This window comes from Myxocyprinus asiaticus, chromosome 16, assembly GCF_019703515.2.
Source record: "Myxocyprinus asiaticus isolate MX2 ecotype Aquarium Trade chromosome 16, UBuf_Myxa_2, whole genome shotgun sequence".
Taxonomy (NCBI): domain Eukaryota; kingdom Metazoa; phylum Chordata; class Actinopteri; order Cypriniformes; family Catostomidae; genus Myxocyprinus; species Myxocyprinus asiaticus.
The window spans coordinates 12,065,318-12,084,433 of record NC_059359.1 but is presented as its reverse complement, the minus strand read 5'-3'; the positions used below and the strand labels follow the sequence as shown (position 1 = coordinate 12,084,433).

The following is a 19,116-nucleotide window of genomic DNA, read 5'->3' as shown; positions in this document are numbered from 1 at the left end:
CACACCACTTCCAAATACAGATGATACAGAAACCTACTACTATGGCCTACCCCACAATTTCCCTAACAGAGAAACAATAACAGAGAATAACTCCATATAAGCTGACTAAACCTTTGACCTTTCCCTGACCTTATCATAGAGGTTCCCTTGATTCCTCTTGTCGTCCTCGTCACTGCTGTCTTCAGCGGGTGGGTTTTCGCGCTTCATGTCATCACCCAGGTAGTGCTCGAATACACTGGAGAAGGCGATGGCTGAGAGCATGCACACCACCGGAGTCAGAGTCAGCATCAGACGTACCATCACGCCAGCAAAGTACACTGCGCTGATGGCATATAAGGCCACTAGGGTGAGACAGAGAACATCATGCTTAGTTAGGACAGCAACAGCAAATGTGGCACTCCAGTGTAGAATGAACATTATTTAACTTGTAATGTTAGAGTTTGTAGTCTGTACTGTGTAATGACTCTCACGAGACAGTCAAACATGGTAGCTGTGGAGACGTTAGACACATGCTTACCAAAGACTCGCTCGTCGTTGATGTTCTTGATGCAGAACCAGAGGCCAGCTGGGAAGGTGCAGACCAGGATGTGCAGGTCGAAGAAGAAGGAGACCCACGTGGTGGGCTGGTGCTCTGAGACTGAGGCGATGATGGGGATGTGGATCTTCGCATATCTGAGAAGAACAAGCAGTTAATTACGGTGTAAATATGATGCTGAAAAGTAACTCATGCAACAGCAAATCTTCATCAATAGGTTTTGGTAAGAAACAACCTGATATTCGCAGTATTTTTTCAGTGGATTTCTTGACGTCCATTGCATGTTCATGAGCACGTTCACATGACAACTTGCATTGCTTTTAGCATAAAATTTCAGGTTGTTTCCTACCAAAATCTATTTTATGCCTTCAAAAGTCTTGGAATATGCAGCACGAATCGTATTGACTACTTTTATGATACTACTGAGTCCTTTTTTAAACTTTAAAGTGAGTCACTATCCCCTGCCATTGCAGTAATTTGAAGATATTTATTAAAACATTTCCTTTTTTGTTCCGCACAAGACAGAAAGACATATGGGTTTGGAAACAAATGAGGGTGAGTAAATTACGACAGAATATTCTTTTTTTTTTTTTTGGTGTACTATCACTTTAAGGGTTAGGGATTTGAAAAATCTCTAACCCCAAGTATGACTAAGTGATGCTTCCTTACTAAGTACCACTAACAATATGTGCTTATATAAAGGAGCTCAGGGTTCAGTTGGATTTTCACGGTTTTGAGGGCAAAAATTCCACAAAATCCATATCAAAACAATTCTTTAAAGAGTAAAGCACAATTAAGAGCAGCAGGGAGAATCTCAAAAGGTTGAACAAAGTTTCTCCCCCCGAGGACTAAAGTTTTCCTCAAAAATAAAGCAGCAAACGCAGTGAGGTTTTGCTTGTATAGAGTTTTGACATTTGTTTTCACTTTGTTTATCTACAAAATAAGCGTAAAGCACAGGGGGTCTATTACTGTCGGGTTACAGTGCTGTATTTCCTCACAGTTTTGCTGCATAACTGAGCTCAATTTCGGCTACTACCAGTGTTCTGATCATTATCTCATGACCTGACCTTAGTGCAGACTGCAGCACACACGGCTGACTTCGCACAACAAGAGCTCGGCAGGATCGTGGATCTCCCTGCAGAGCTTTGCTGCATAGAGGGAGTTACACATTTATGAATTTATGACGGGTGGCGTTTCACTAAGAAACAAATGTGGGTTCATGGCTGCAGGGTAGAGAGGTAGAAACCTTGCCGCACTCGTGCTGACCCAATAACCACTCATTTTCATTAGAGGTGGGAATGAATATCAACTGAAAGGAGCTATTCAGACATAATCAAACTAATCTAATATAAGAACCTGGGGCCTCATTTAAAGTTGTGCTCAAAAGTTTGCATACCCTGGCAGAAATTGTGGCATTGATTTTGAAAATATGACTGATCATGCAAAAAAAACAAAAAAAAAAACTGTCTTTTATTTAAGGATAGTGATCATATGAAGCCATTTATCATCACATAGTTGTTTGGCTCCTTTTTAAATCATAATGATAACAGAAATCACCCAAATGGCCCTGATCAAAAGCTAACATACCCTTGAATGTTTGGCCTTGTTACAGACACACAAGGTGACACACACAGGTTTAAATGGCAATTAAAGGTTAATTTCCCACACCTGTGGCTTTTTAAATTGCAATTAGTGTCCGTGTATAAATAGTCGATGAGTTTGTTAGCTCTCACGTGGATGCACTGGGCAGGCTAGATACTGAGCCATGGGGAGCAGAAAAGAACTGCCAAAAGACCTGCGTAACAAGGTAATGGAGTTTGTAAAGATGGAAAAGAATATAAAAAGTTATCCAAAGCCTTGAAAATGCCAGTCAGTACTGTTCAATCACGTATTAAGAAGTGGAAAATTCAGGGATCTCTTGAAACCAAGCCAAGGTCAAGTAGACCAAGAAAGATTTCAGCCACAACTGCCAGAAGAATTGTTCGGGATACAAAGAAAAACCCACAGGTAACCTCAGGAGAAATACACGCTGCTCTGGAAAAAGACGGTGTGGTTGTTTCAAGGAGCACAATACTTGTTGACCTCTCTCCAAACATAGCGCTTATGGTTGTGACCATAAAGCCCTATTTTGGTCTTGTCACTCCAAATTACAGTATGCCAGAAGCTGTGAGGCGTGTCAAGGTGTTGTCGGGCATACTGTAACCAGGCTTTTTTGTGGCATTGGCTTCTTTCTGGCAACTCGACCATGCAGCTCATTTTTGTTCAAGTATCCTCATATTGTGCTCCTTGAATCAAACACAGCTGTCGTGCACGGGGTTAATGCGCAAGTATCTCTTACATATAAGAGACGTATCTATACACATAGATCAGGTGGGGTTTATTTGGGGCCGTAGCTCTTCCGATAACATTAGGCGTTTCATCAATATCATGTGGTCAGCGGCAAATAATCAGACTCCGGTCGCTGCCATCTCACTTGACGCCGAAATGGCGATTGATATGGTAGAATGGAATTATCTTTTTAAGATTTTGGATATATACGGGTTCGGGAAAACTTTTATTGGATGGATTAAGTTACTTTATAGACACCCGGTAGTGGCGGTACAAACAAATGGACTAATTTCAGAAATTTTACTCTGGATAGGGGCACCTGGCAGGGTTGCCGTCTTTCCCCCTTATCGTTCTGCCCTGGAACCATTAGCAGCCACAATAAGAAAGGAGGAGGATTTTCCAGGGGTGGTGGCGGGAGGTATGGCGCTTAAGCTTTTGCTTTACACAGATGATATTTTATTATTGGTCTCCGACCCTACTAGATCTATGCCTTGCCTCTACAGAATTATTCATTCCTTTTCTAAGTTCTCAGGATACAGGGTCAACTGGTCTAAATCCGAAGCTTTGGCTCTGACAGCGTACTGCCCAGTAACGGCTTTCCAACCGGCACCTTCCAGTGGCCCAAACAGGACATTAAGTATTTGGGTATTTTATTCACAGCAAATTTGTCTGATTTAGTTAGAGTTAATTTTGACCCCTTAATAAAAAGGTTGTCAAGCGATGTGGGCAGGTGGGCTTCATTACATTTATCTATGATTGGGAAGGTTAATGTTATTAAAATGAGTTGTATTCCAAAATTTAACTACCTGCTGCAGTCTCTCCCTGTAGATGTCCCCCTCTCTTATTTCAAGCAATTTGATAGCATAGCGAAGTCCTTCATTTGGAATGGTAAACGTCCTAGACTACATTTTAATAAGTTACATAGGCTGATTGACAAAGGTGGGCTAGGCCTACCCAAGATTTTGATTTATTATTATGCATCGGTCTCAAGCATTTGGCTCATTGGTCGCTTCCACCTGAGAGAGCCCCTCCCTGGTTATGTATTGAACAGGAAGTTCTTGCCCCTATTTCGCCATTGCAAAGCCTTTCTATCAAACTAATCGGAGTAGTTAAGTTACACCCCATAATCTCACATTTGCATTCGTATAGACAAAAGTATCCACAGTGTTTAATTCGGACATTTATTTAAATGCTGCCTCGAGCATATGGATGAACCCAAAATTATGTATTGATAAGTCCCCTTCCTGCTGGTCAGAGTGGATTGTGAGGGGGGTTACTACACTCGGTGACCTATATGAGAGTGGAGATCATTTGGGAATTTGGTTCAACATTTTGGGATTCCCAGAACTCAGTTTTTTGGTATTTTCAGCTGTGCCACCTGCTCTGTACTATTTTTGGGAGTAGCATGTGGGGGAGGTAATAGAGGGAGTTAAGTATTGATTCTGTTTGTATATGTCTTGCTTTTATTTGTTTAATATATGAATCAATAAAAAAAGTGTTAAATCACAATGTAACAAATTTGTGGATCTCATTAGTGACCTAAAATGTGAAGAATCTTAAATATGTCTTATTTCATGTCATAAGAAAAAAAAAATTCCAGGTTTCAATTTTCTATCCCAGACTGTCAATGTGGACACACTTTTCAACTCCACTGTAAATCATGCTATAAACTTGAGCTGCTGAAAATCAATCAGGTCTTAAAAATTATTTAACAGGGTGTGCTAATCAGCTATTAGACACTTACATGACCAAGCACTAAGAAAGAGGTGTAGGTAAACTGTGCAGAATGCTTACCCTGTGTCCCACAGAGAGTAAAAACGCCCACTCCAAGGAGCAATGTACCCTGAAAGCACATTAACACAACAGAATGATTACACGCAAACATACACACAAACCACCCGACCATTACTGACTCAAAAGCACTTTCAAGCAGATTCTGAGCTGACGAGTTTGGACTTTGTCCAGTGAGCCATAATACCACACATACAGCCAGCAACGTTTTCAATTAATCTACACCGCGAGGCTGCACTAAGTTTGAAAAGCAGTGTGGCGAGCAAAGTGCTCAATGAGACCTCAGAGGCCTTACGGTAGATGGGGCCCTGTGGCAGAAAGATTAATAGAAGCCCTGGATGTGAGGGGAATACAAGCAAATCACTCTGACTCCATGTATACTGTCAGAGGTTCAGTGTTAAGAGACTCGGGTCAAAGAGTCACGCTGTATTCAAGTGAGAAAGGAAACCTTTTGATGCGAGAAGTGTGGATATTTTCACTTTTTTCTTTGTCATTGAAAGGTGTAGTCAAGGGCAATATATAAAGAGGGGTTTGTCATCAAAGTGTCATTTAAAGGGTGACATGTTACCTCACAAAAATTATTTTATACTTCATCATTGGTGTCCTCTGCTTATGTAAACAGCAGCAAAGCTTTTTAATATTAGGCCGATTAAAGCACAGTAGCCTTTTACTCTGCAAATTAGTCACACTGTATGGCAATTTATCAAGGTGTAATTATTTATTGACAATTTCGCAAAACAGAAATGCATAAAAGGCACAAACAAATCACTCTGACACTTTTGACTTTTCAATTTGTGGTACTTGAAGTTCATACCACATCAAACTAATGAAAAATGAAAATGTATCTTTACTAAAGCTGCGTTCACACTGCCAGCGACTTTGTCACTGCATGTCACCAGTGGCTGGCGGTTAGGTCGCTAGTGGTGTGTATGGAGAGTCTAAACAGAACGGTTTCTTTACAATTAATATTATTATTAAAATATTAGAAAGGTTATTAATATGGTACGTTAATTCACTATATCTGATCATTTATATGGTTTCGTTTGCTGTCATATATGTAACACATTTTCAAAACAAATAATTTAAGTTAATTTTACAGGCTATTTGATGATTTAAACCTACTTGGAATCCCCACGATCTCAGATACACCTTTCCACGCATCATTTTTCTTAAATATGTCCCTGGACGTGGGCAGAGACCTATCATATAACACTGGTAAATTGCTAACAGCAAGGATTAGCCTTTCCTCCATCTTTCCGTCACTGCAGGAGCTGAGAGAGAGGAGGATCACGTGAGCTCTACCATCTTCTCTCGTTTGGCTGTCGCTCCTGAAAGTCGCTCTTCATTTGCATAAAGTTAAACATTTCTCAACTTTGTCGCATCGCTGGTCATGCCTACATCCGGTCGCCAACGGTCGCCTTCGCTCGTGTCACCGGAGTAGCCAGCTCTCGTTGAAAATGAATGAGATGAGGTCGTTTTGTCGCTGCGTGTCGCTGGCAGTGTGAACGCAGCTTAACTCATTTACACAGTTCATACACCATAATCCATCGCTTTTGTATTTAGATATTGATTTTTTTACTAACCATTCAAAAAGTTAAGCCAACCATGCTACGTTGGATTTGAAAAATCGGAAATGGACTTGGTTTGAATAGTTGTTTGCGAATTTTATACTTTCATGCAATAATCGCATTAAAAACGTAGCAAACAGGCCTTAAAGCTCAAGTATGTAATTTATGTGACACCGAATGGAATTGCCCTTCATCTGCCGTTGAGCGAACAAATAGCCCCACCCCCAACAAATGCCATTGGCTGAGTAATGTTGTTGGGGCGGGTCTAAACGGGTCGCTAAAAACAAACAGGTATTTTTATAGAGCCACAGAGACACAGTGTTTACAGTTTTCGAGAAAATTAACCTATGAATGGCTTATTTATGGCTGTCTCTGCATACCGAGCTGGTATAGGAGAAAGTATTTTAACACATAAAAGTTGCATACTTCAGCTTTAAGTGTTGCTTCAAAAAGTATTAAAACTCGAGTGCTAAGGTTGTAGAGAGCAGAGGACAATCTTACTAACTTTGTAAATATTAGGATGATAGCTTGGCTAAATTTGCTAACGCTGAAGTGGTACAGGGCTCACTGACCGTGTGTGCAAGTTATTTGGAGTGCTTTGTTTTTGCACTATAGTAAATGCACTTACCTGTGTAAGTCAGGTAAATGACAGTAAGGAAAACGACCCCCGCAGCCAGAGACACGCCCAGAAAGAACAGAGTCTGGAACTCCTGCCTGGTCAGTCTGTCCTTCAGATACTGCAGAAAGGCATATGCCTGCAGCAAAGCAAAGACACCTGCAAAGAAACACACACAAACATGCTCACCACTGACTAATGTACTCAACTCAGACACTTTTCCAACGGTCATGAATTCCTAATGGTGAACTGGCCTCCATGCTGATCTGAGGTCAGTTGACTGATCATTCACACTTCTTGGTAGAGCTTGGAGATTTAGCTAAAAATATATATCTTTATATTTTAACATGCTTTAGACGATATTTAATATATATCAAGGCATTTATGTATTTAATCTGAAATGAAAAGACATCAACCAGACAACCAATTCAGCTAATTAGATTAAAAATGTTTAATATTAGCAAGTAAAATGGAGTAATTTTTCTCTGTTTTTTCTACATGATCACAAGGAAGAATACTATTTAATTATTTCAATTTATACGGTAATATAAATGGTATTAAACAGCAACATTTGTCAACATATATATTTATTTTCCTAAAACATTTCATTATATGGAAAATACCATGTGGAGACCTCCATGATAATTTTTAAGTGAAGATGCAAACAAATTGTTGAATCTGAGGTTTGAATTGATTAATTGAAATGGACAGTTTGAACTCATCCACCAGCTTACCAACTCCAGCGCTACTTTTTGCTATTGACATTTAAATTGGATATGCTATCAACACATACAACTAGGAAAAGGTAGTGAAGCTAGTCTAATGGCACACTCTTTAAAAAACGTAATGGTAAAAAAAACTAAAACAACAAAACACACATTAATATTATTGCAATATTAACACTGTTGCTTAATGTTATACTGCCAGCAAAATCATTGCAAATATATCATGAATTTGATATACAGCCCTGCCCTACTGCTTTGGTTTATGGATTTGAGTTGAGAAAGCTTGTCTTAGATCAGCCTTATTGTACACAGCAGCAGTTCAGAGCTTAATGAGGATTGGAGGAAAACCAGTCTTACCTGCAGCGGCCATGTGCTCACTTGTCCTGATAGGCTGGAAGCCTACAAATGGGATCTGCATGGACAGCACCAACCCCACTATATAAAATGTGCTGTAGGCTGAGAGAAAGAAAGAGATGGTGAGAATAGCCATCATGAGGTACAAAGTCACTTATAACATTCAAAATGTCCCTCACTGGTTAAATATGCTTCTAACCGCCAACCAAATCCGTCATTATTAAAAAATAAATAAACAAATAAATAAATAAATAAAATGGCTGACAAAAGCTTCGTCTTAATCACGTAATTAATGCATGACCATAAACAGTGGTCCGTAAAAGTATTTAGTCACGTAAGATAAACAAATGTATGAATTTCATTGCATTAAAAACAAAAAATATCAAACCAAGAGGCATCTGCAAACAAATGATGCTAGAACTTTAATTTTCTTAGACTTTTTTGCAATTACTTTTGTCAGACTGGTTCCAAGGTTATTGTTAGTGTATGTAGGCCTATTAAGTCCATCCTTAAATTCACACAGGTAACAGAGCAGGGAAACTACAGGTGTTGATCCTCACATTAACTATGAACATGTTCCACTAACATTTGACAACCACAAAATATCCATACAACATTTGTTTAAACAGTTTGGCTATTGTTTCATATTGTACACTTCAAAACCAATATATATATATATATATATATATATATGTTTTGCTTCTGCTTTCTTTCTTAAAAATAAATGACAGTTGGTTTATCATTTTTGTCATCCAATACAATAACTACGTTTACATGGACACCACAAAGTGGCTTATTGCGAGAAAGCGGTGTATAAATGTCCCCGTTACTTTGCTTTATTTACAGATATTCCAGAGTTGATGCTGTGCTTGTTTTCTTAACTTCCTATCTTGACATGCAGCAGAATTGTTCTGAAATATTGGTGTTTCTCTTTTCCTTAAAACTCTGGGATTCCCCCAATGTGAGGGACCGTCAATATTTTACATTGGTGTGTATAAATGGGTATAGTTTATAGTGTGTGTGCTTTTCCCACTGTACTCCCAGAAATGTTGAATTGTTTCCGCTTTGACTTGTTGTTGGGCTCCATCCTATGATGTCTGTTATCCAGTCTGTTCACGCACATTCTCACATGCTCATTTATTAAGTGTGGCTAAGTGTCCATAAACCTTTTGGTGGCCAAAAATATCAACTTTTTCTGCACTCTCTGGCTGCAAACTTTCCGAATTTTGCACCGAGGCACATCCAATATTGTTAGCTCCTTATGATTAATTGCTTGTGTTTGCATTTTTCCTTAGTTATAAATTGCTTTGGATAAAAGTGTCTGCTAAATGAATAAATGTAATAAGCCTCTTGAAAGAACAACCACAATTTCCAGAGTACAGCTGATAACTGATGTGATGTTCCTTAATTCATTCATATTTTTTGCTTGATTTACATTTGATTAAATGGCAACAGCAGTAAGTGGGTCTGAGTGGAAACAGAGACAGTCAGGGGCTTTTTGAAGAGAGACCGAGACCTCAGCTCTCCATGAATGACCTATAATCTGGGCTGGACTACAGCAAAAAAATTATGATACCAGCACTGGTACCTCTGTATCGATAGTAAATCGATACTTCGGCAACAAATATATAGTCTCAGATTACTGAAGAAATCAGAGAAAATTATTAAAAGAACTTCATAAAGTCTTGCAGTTGCAAATTCTGCATTTTCCATTTAAATATTTCTAGATTCCATGTTTTGTGTTTTAATTACATGTTATCATCAAAAAACAGTGTTTAACCAAATGAATACATAAAGCTTCAATCAAATAATATAATACATTTTCAAAAAAAAAATAGCCATTTTATTTGGTCACATAAAATGCTACACAACAGAGCTTCACAGTATAAATGAAAACAATGAAAAAAATTCTGATTATCTGTGGCACAAGGCTGCTACGACTTAATCACAGTGTGCTGATATTCAGTACTTGTTTATGTGATATTGCTTGCATGTAATAATTGTAATAATAATAATATTATTAATATAAATAATGATAAAAGTAATAAAACCATTTATTATTGAATTCTTGTTATTAGTAGTATTATTGCTATTATTTTGAATATTATGTTTTTCAATACAATAGTAAAACAATTCTGTCGTAATGTCTTCAATTTCACGCATCCAGTTAAACAGAGCTTTTATGTTGGCGGGACTTTTCTTTTGACAGAACTTTGAGATCCGCTGGTGCGGTAGTTTTGAAATATTCGCAAGCTCAGATCTCAGAGGTGCATTAGAGCCCGTCTGAAGGCAGATCCTACAAGGTTGGCATAGAATAGTATAACACAGTGGTCCCACAGACATTTTATGGGCGGTACACTGGCGAGGAGACACAAGGCCGTTCTTTTTGAATGAATGTCTATGGAGGAGATGCTTCCTGATGCTGAATAAACTGCTTTTGTTTCATTAATCACTTAATGAACTGACCGCATGTCTGGTAATCTTCAACATGTTTTACACGAAACAATCCTTTTGGAGTGAACTACGTGTGGAGTTTATTACGATAAAATTGCTGTTTTATAAGGGAAGTCAAGGACGATTTTGCGACAGGTATGGGTGTCAGTTTACGGCTCTCTCCATTCGTTTGTATTATATCCGCAAACGGTGACTTACTGTCATAACACTAGTTGACCATTACGCTGGCTGTGTCCGAAACCAGGAAAATGCTGCCTCTGGAGGCTTTATACGGAGGTAGGAAGGGATCAAGGCATGTCCGAATCCAATGTTTGCATCACAACCTGTCTACTGAGATATCTTCATCTGATCAGTTTCTTTTTTTTTTCCTCCCTTTTTCTCCCCAATTTTATGCCCAATTCCAAATTGGAAGGACAAGGCGGAGGACGAATCTCAGTTGCCTCCGCATCCGAGACCGTCAATCTGCGCATCTTATCATGTGGCTTGTTGAACGTGTTACCGCGGAGACATAGCGCGTGTGGAGGCTCACGCTATCCTCCGTGGCATCCATGCACAACTCACCACACACCCCACTGAGAGCGAGAACCATATTATAGCGACCACGAGGAGGTTAACCCAATGTAACTCTACCCACCTTAGCAACTGGGCCGATTTGTTCCTTAGGAAGCCTGACTGGAGTCACTCAGCATGCCCTGGATTCGAACTTGCGACTCCAGGTGTGGTAGTCAGCGTCTTTACTTGCTGAGCTACTCATGCCCCCCATCTGATGGATTTTTGAAGGCAGAATAGATGTTTCCTGCGCTGCCTATGAAATCCCACAATCCTGTGCTCCCGAATCCCTGGCGGTTGAGCTGAAGAAAAAAATGGCGGCTGAAGAGGCAGTTGATGGACAATTACGTTTTTATTCACTTTTTTCCAACTTTTGATTCCATTTCTAGCGAAATAGTAGTATTGTAGTTATTAAATATACACTTGGTTGGGGGCCTGGGTAGCTCAGCGAGTAAAGATGCTGACTACCACCCCTGGAGTTTGTGAGTTTGAATCCCAGGGCGTGCTGAGTGACTCCAACCAGGTCTCCTAAGCAACCAAATTGGCCCAGTTGCTAGGGAGGGTAGAGTCACATGGGGTAACCGTGGTCGCTATAATGTGGTTCGCTCTCGGTGGGGCACGTGGTGAGTTGTGCGTGGACGCCGTGGTGGATGACGTGAAGTCTCCACACGCGCTACGTCTCAGCGGTAACGCTCTCAAGCCACGTAATAAGATGCGGGGTTGATGGTCTCAGAAGTGGAGGCAACTGAGATTCGTCCTCCACCACCTGGAGGACTTGGCGTGCATTGGGCATTCCAAATTGGGAAAAAAAGGGGAGAAAAAAAAACATATACACTTGGTTATTGCCAAAACTCTTGATTTTGTTCTAGATTAGTAGTCCATTGTGGTTTGGTTGGACTGAATGAAGCAGACGCGTTACATTTAGTGGACACCAAATGGCATTAATCAGTTGCTGGTATCCTAGCAACGATGTGACGTTACGCTGCCTCAGTAGCCTGTCAGAAACCAGTTCCTGGAGGTACCTTCATACGCAAACGCTGTCTATTGAGTCATTGACTGATTGGGCAGCGAGGCAATAAGACAGCTACCTTTGGTATCGGACGCAGCCGCTCTATCCTATGGTAAATGCACGGAAGTTGTAATTCAGTATAGAAGATCTCTGGTTGCACCGGAGGAGTTTGTGTATGTTCACAGTCACTCATACACAAACACACCACATTATGTGCAATCTGTTTGTGTGTGTGTGTGTGTGAGAGAAGTATGACACGGAGTACAGCAGCACCTCTTGTCCATTCTGAAGCGTGAATCACATAGACTGCATATTATTTAATTAAATGACATCCTTCTGCTGTTTATGGATAGCACTTGGCCATTTCAAGTATTTAATTTGGTTAATTGTCAAATTGTCACTGATTTCATAAAAAATAAAAATAAAAAATAAAAGAAAGTCACTGTAGTTTGGTCCCGAAATTGGCAAAAAGATGATATCATGATACCGTTTAAACTTTTTTGGTATGGCAACATTTTGCTAGTATCGATATACTGTGCATCCCTAGTTGGGAGAACATAAATCATTAGCGTTGTCAATTTAATTATGCAGTTTAATTTAGTACTCTAATGTTTAAAGGCAGGACCTATTCATGCTGAGTTCTGTTAATGTTCTGTTAGTTGGGATTTAAAATTGTTTATGTTGGAGTTGTGGTGAAGAGTGGATGAAAGAGATTGCTAGCTACTAGCTACTGTTAGATATTTAGTTGAGTTAGTTTGACATGTCTTATTTTATTGGGTTTTCCTCAATTCAGGTATGTTTCCACTACACAAGGTACTTGAGAACTGTTTACAGTTTGATTTAATGTTAAGAAAATTCATTTCAAATGTGTAGAACTTTTGTGCACAACTGAATTAATTTAACAAAGAATGGGTTTGAGTGTAGTCTCAAAAGCCAGACGTTCGAATATCGGTATAAAGTCTGGTACATATTGTAGCTTATTTTAATCAAGAATCACTAACACAGTAAGGGGCTGTTTGACTTACAACCAAGCCCAGTTCTTTTGTTCACATTTAGGGACAAGTAAATCTGAAATCAATGTTACCACAATAATAAAAGCAAAACGGTAGCTCAATCAAATGGCACAGCTGTCTCCATGAAAGGTTGAACAAACAATCCAAAAAAAGTAATGGAAAATAAGTGTATATGTTGTAGTCCATCTGTCCCTAAAGTAATAAGTACCGACTGTTTCACAGACATAACTCTGCAGATAAAGCAGCATATAGTTGTGCCAAGGAATCTCTTTTAACTGTTTCAAACAAACCTCTGGAATCCTTTTCAAAGATTCAGCACAATGGACCTTGCACACTTTGACACTGGCAGATTTGTTCCACTTGTTTATGCTTAACCCTGATATTGTCTTGAGAAAATGCATCCTCCTTTTGTTCTTTGGGTAATTTTTGGAAAATCATTCAAAATGTATAAATTCTTAATTTATTGAAAAACATTTGTATTGTGTTCCCAAAGTGTATAATGATAGGGGGGAAAAAACGGACAAACAATTTCTTAAGAAATTTTTTTAAAACTTGGCAAACATCAGCCAAGGTTGTCTCAATTTGTTTATTTCAATCACTTTTGGCATTTTATAATATTTTAGCTATAATGCAACAATTTCTGATTTATTCTGCTTGTAGAAAATCAACAGAGTACAATTTAGAGTTACAATTTTAGTACATGCCTATTTCACAAATGAATCTATATTGCCTTTGAGCAATCAGAATGGGCCCTCTTTGCACCATTGCAACAAATTCATTCCTTCCCACTAATGTCAACAATTTGTTGTAGTGTTACAGGGGTTTAGGATGGTGCTGTAATATTTTTTGGTACCATCTTATGTTTTAGCAGGTGGGAAAGATTTTGAGCTAAATTTGAGAACATTTGAAATATTTTTAGGTCAAATTTAATTCATATATGAAAGAAAAATAAAAAAATATTTAAAGCTGTGTAACATCCAGAAAGTCCAACATTGAAAGGTCACAACTGGTTCTTCCCATACGGGTCAAAACTGACCTGTTAAGACAACAAAAGGAACTATTTGTTTTAAATTGTTATTTCTCTTAAAATATAATATACAAAAATACATTTTCTTATATATTTTGTTTGTTTTGTTGGTATGGACAAAGTCACACCGTTTGGTTCCAGTACAAAAAACAATGCTGTATTTATAATGAATTCTTTACCTGTCCTTGGTCAAAAATTATCCCAAGACAATAGAAGAGTTAAAACAAGTGAGAAAAATCTGTCAGTTCCACAAGACAAAACATGCATATTCAAAGTAAAGTTTTTGTGCACTGTTCCAGTGTGGATGTGAGGCGTAAACGTAGCAAAATCAATTCGTTTTCAAACGAAGTGTGGATGTGGCCAAAAACTTTGGCGAACCACACCACACTGGATTCGAAAATTAAACTGTGTGAATATATTGCGAGCAAAAATGGTTTACGAATTCTATACTTTCATTTGATAGAATCCCATGTTCCTGAAACCAACTGCCTCAAACAAAACTTGGAACAAGCACTTTTTATTTATTTATTTATTTATTTATTTATTTTTAAAAGCACTCATTCTTGCAGTCAGGTAACCAGCACAAAAAAACATTTTTCGTGATAAAAACTGATAAAAATCTGAGCACACTGTCTCCAGGAAACTGTGTACCTGCCAGCCGAATCAATCTAAGGGGCTGTTCCTCTGCACTGTTTTTCAATTGTTTTCCAAATGTAAACATGCACTAGACAGACATCTAACAGTTGTGACAGTGTGTCTGTCTGTTTTTTCAGCGTTTCGGTCAAGAGCACCTTGTTTTAAGATGTTGTGTCAAGTAAAAAAAAAAAACAACTGTCCACGCATTTGGACTGAACGGCCCCTAAAAGTGGCAAACTTTATCAGCTCTTTCCATTTCAGTGTACAAATACACATTATACCATCATTAATGATCTGTGGGTGTACAGTTCAACGCAGAGACATCTTCCATTACTTTCTCACTTCGTAAAACAGATAAGACCTAATTATCTGTCCTTTCTTATTAGCTAAATTGACAAATACTGCACAATAAGAAGCAGCTAAATAGAGAGAAGGTACTGATGCGCCGTCAAGTGGACCCCTGCCTGAAAGACAGGTGCTGTCAGCCTGTCAGAAGAGAAGTCAAAAACGCACAACACTACAGCTGTGCAGTTAAGGAAGCAACTGAAGGGAAACCAAGGCTGCTTGTGACAGAGTGGAGTGCCAACAGTTAGAGCTGTCAGCATTTGAGAAGCATCAATTAAGGCCAAAAAAAAAACCATCTTCACCACCAAACATATGCTCTTATGAGACAATGCTTACCTGCCTCTCTAGACAACAATTGCGCAAATAATATTTCCTCATCAGTTGACAGGCTGCTTTTTCAAAGCAAACTCTCAAAAGGAGAGTGAAGGAAGAAGCGATGAAAAGGGTTCAAATGGTTTTGACTGAACAAATGCCCTCAAACACACTTTATTCCACCCAGAGTGATTTATGAAGTATTGGAGTAAAAAAAATCTGGCAGAGACAAATTTTTCACTTTTGGCATAAAGTCTGGTCCACTTTGCAACTTACTCCATCCAAGAACAATCCATTTAGACAGGAAGATATTGTCGGACTGACATTAAAAACAACCAATGACAATTTGTTTAGTCTTCAAAAGATAATTATGGACTGGAAAAACTGAAATTAATGATACCACTACAATAGTCCAGGGTGCAACTGTGATAGTGTATTAAATATTGCAGCAGCAATCTCCATGAATGGCTTGAATGGCTCAAGTCAACACTTGAGAATTTGGCAGAAAATGTGTTTGATCCCATTTTTATGTGTTTGAAAAGACTTTAATCAGAATTTCTGCCCAAAACAACACGTACCTCAGAAAAGCAGTATATATAGTTTTGCTCGTGGATATCTGGTCTTCTAAACTGAGTAACAAACCTGAGTATCTTTGAAAGATTTGATGTCAGGGGGCCTGGGTAGCTCAGTGGTAAAATAAGCTGGCTACCACCCCTGGAGTTCGCTAGTTCGAATCCCAGGGCATACTGAGTGACTCCAAGCAGGTCTCCTAAACAACCAAATTGGCCCGGTTGCTAGGGAGGGTAGAGTCACATGGGGTAACCTCCTCGTGATCGCTATAATGTGGTTCGTTCTCGGTGGCGCGCGTGGTGAGTTGAGCATGGATTCCGCGGTGGGTGGGGTGAAGCCTCCACACACGCTATGTCTCCGTGGCAACGCGCTCAACAAGCCACGTGATAAGATGCGCGGGTTGACGATCTCAGACGCGGAGGCAACTGGGATTCGTCCTCTGCCACCCGAACTGAGGCGAATCACTACGTGACCACGAGGACTTAAAAGCACATTGGGAATTGGCCATTCCAAATTGAAAAAAAAAAAGAAGAAAAAAAAAAAGATTTGATGACACTAAAGGCTAAATTACACTACACAACATTAACACAGATTTTCAGTCAGGCCGAGTCGGATCTAGTCGCTTCAGTCTACAGATTTTGGGCCAGTAAGTTGACAGATTTCACATAAAATGGTGTCGCTTTTGATTGATTCAGATACTGATTTATATTTACATTTATTACTTTAGCAGATGCTTTTATCCAAAGCAACTTACAAAGTCTTACCCACATACTATGATTCCATCGTGTCGGAGAATATCAATAAAGTTTGATATTTTTGCACAGACTATCCATGACTACAGAGAGGAGATCTCCTAGTGCATGATGCTCCACGACTTAAATCTGAAGTCATATGAAGTCTGACTGGATTAACTTGACAGTCATTTCAATTTTATCATCAACTTGGTACTTTGTAAATACGATTTTGTTTCCTGATGAACTGGGGAAAAAAACCTGTGTACCCTGACTCATGTAATTTGGATATAAGCCCGCCAAACAGATGGAACTGCTCATTTTTAGCCAGTTTGTTCCATTTTTGTGTTAAAAAAAAAATCCTTGCAACTAGGAGTCATAAACTAAACATCACATTATAAGAACAGAACAAGGTGGAGCAGCGATGCTAGATTGCAGATTCTCCATCCATCTCTAGATACACATCGTGACTGCTGTCCTTTGTCTAAGCCCAGTCCAAGACAACGCACACAGTGCTACTTAATCTAATCAGTATGATCTATTAGGAGATGTGCCACTGATACTCCAAGTGGAGTCAGGCCATGGCAACTGTATATTGGGACCTGAGGCAAGAGTAAGAACTTTCCGGAACGGAGCCAGACAGAGTTAATACCTAGCATCCATCAGTGTATGCAATTCGTGCGGCAGCTGTGGCAGAGTGGGAGGGGAGGAGCTAATAAAGATTTTAAAAGAATTAGCACTGTGGCATGAGGACCCATTCTTTTATAAGAGCATTCGCTTAAGGGCCTCACAAAAACACTGCACCTTCAATTATTCATTTACCTAAAAATGGCTCAATCCATCAGACACACAATGGTTCCAAAAAAAACAAAAACTTTGCTCTTGAAGGAAAATAATTGGTATCTTATGCTTTTGGAGTGGTTTGCTGTAGATTTATTATCATTAACAAAAACGATTTTTTTTCATTTTTTTCCATTTAATTAAATAAAAACTAAAAACTAACAGTCTGAAGAAAAACTGAACTACACTCAAATAAATTCCATAAGTCCAAAACTAACTAAACTAAAAGTAAAAATGTACACAGTTTCTAAGCAGATTATAAAATCTGAAACATTCATTAAGCATGAAAATTCAACTAGATAATATAAAGACCAGAGAAACTTAATGCAGTTAAACATTTAAATGATATCAGTTAACACATTAGTAGCCCTAAAACACTAAAACTAAAATAAAAACTAAAACACTGGAAAACTGCTTGGCAGAAGTGGAGTGCTGCACTTTATTATTCATGCTTGCAAAAGTCCTGATTGACGTAGTTAGCATGTTTAAGAGAGTGGATGTGTATTAAAGGCTTTTACTTGCTATATGAAGGTCGATGTTTCCTCAGATCAGTGGTGCTTATTTAATTGGCTGTGAGAGGCAAGAGTGGAGTGGGCGGAATAAATGTGTCAATAAATATCAATGTCTTCTTTTAATGCTGCCGTCAAATCGAGAGACACGCAGCCTTGTTCTTAACTGTCACGACTGAGTGTGTGTATGTAAATGAATGTGTCCGAATGAAACAGCAAGTGCAGGAACACACTTTGTTGTAGAGGAGAAAAAGGACTACGCTATGTGTTTGTGTGGGCGGTAATGTATTTCATACAAGAAACAGACACAAAATACAGGTGACTCACCAATGTATAACCTCCTGCTGTAACGCTGCATAAGGAGAAGCGCGAATACATGGAGTGGAATCAGGTTGATGATGAACACGTAACCACCCCACGCAGACACCTGCAACACAAACACACAAGCCACATTTCACACCATTCCATTGGTGGCCCAGTGGTTATAAAATGTTTCAGGTCAAGTACCATATTTGCATTAAATCAGACCAAAAACAACCTATTACATCTCAACTTTCTCAGCATTGAGCAAACTGACGTCTTGGAGTGCAATCGTAAGGAGTGCGAGCAACATATATGGCCAAAAGTGTGTGGACACCAAAACACAACACCCTCATGTGCTTGTTAAACATTTAATTTAAAAACCATGGCTATTAAAAGGGTACTATGGAAGTATATTTTGTGTTAGATGGAAGAAAGCAAGTCGTATGGGTTTGGAACATGGAACATTTCACTTTTGGGAAAACTTACTCTTTAAGGAAGGAATTTGGGGTAGTTTAGTCTACCCTAAACATCTCCCTGTCTGTTTAACGCTCCTATGGTTTTAGGTCATTTTTGACTGAAATACATTATTAAAATGTAATAAAAATGGTTTCCTTTATCTGAGCACTAAAAGACTTTTTTCTTTTTTTTATCTGTCAAATATGATCAATAAATCAGCCACAATGCAGAAGAAAAACCAGACAGAAATTACAGGGTGAGACTCTAAAACATCCTCAGTGCAAAACATACACACCCACTTTCTTCTTAATATAATAATGTTTACGGTGAAGGCTTGTACTATAAATGACTGCAGGTGTGAGCTCATAGGTTTTTAGCACTGATGAAGGGGTAAACCTGAAAACTTTTTGCTGCTGGACTTGCACTTTTTTTCTTTACTCTGTTG

General features: G+C 38.9%; 1 protein-coding gene across 1 annotated transcript in view; it reads right to left on the bottom strand.

The window, feature by feature from the left end:
- Nucleotides 1-19,116, bottom strand: part of LOC127454481 (dolichyl-diphosphooligosaccharide--protein glycosyltransferase subunit STT3B) — a 76,095-nt gene that overhangs the window by 8,863 nt on the left and 48,116 nt on the right. The window contains exons 5-10 of the mRNA XM_051721722.1: nt 18,240-18,339; nt 7,921-8,019; nt 6,851-6,997; nt 4,658-4,706; nt 518-672; nt 130-341 (exon numbers count right to left, since the gene is read on the bottom strand). Of these exons, the coding sequence (XP_051577682.1) occupies nt 130-341; nt 518-672; nt 4,658-4,706; nt 6,851-6,997; nt 7,921-8,019; nt 18,240-18,339 (762 nt within the window). The remainder of the gene's footprint in view (nt 1-129; nt 342-517; nt 673-4,657; nt 4,707-6,850; nt 6,998-7,920; nt 8,020-18,239; nt 18,340-19,116) is intronic.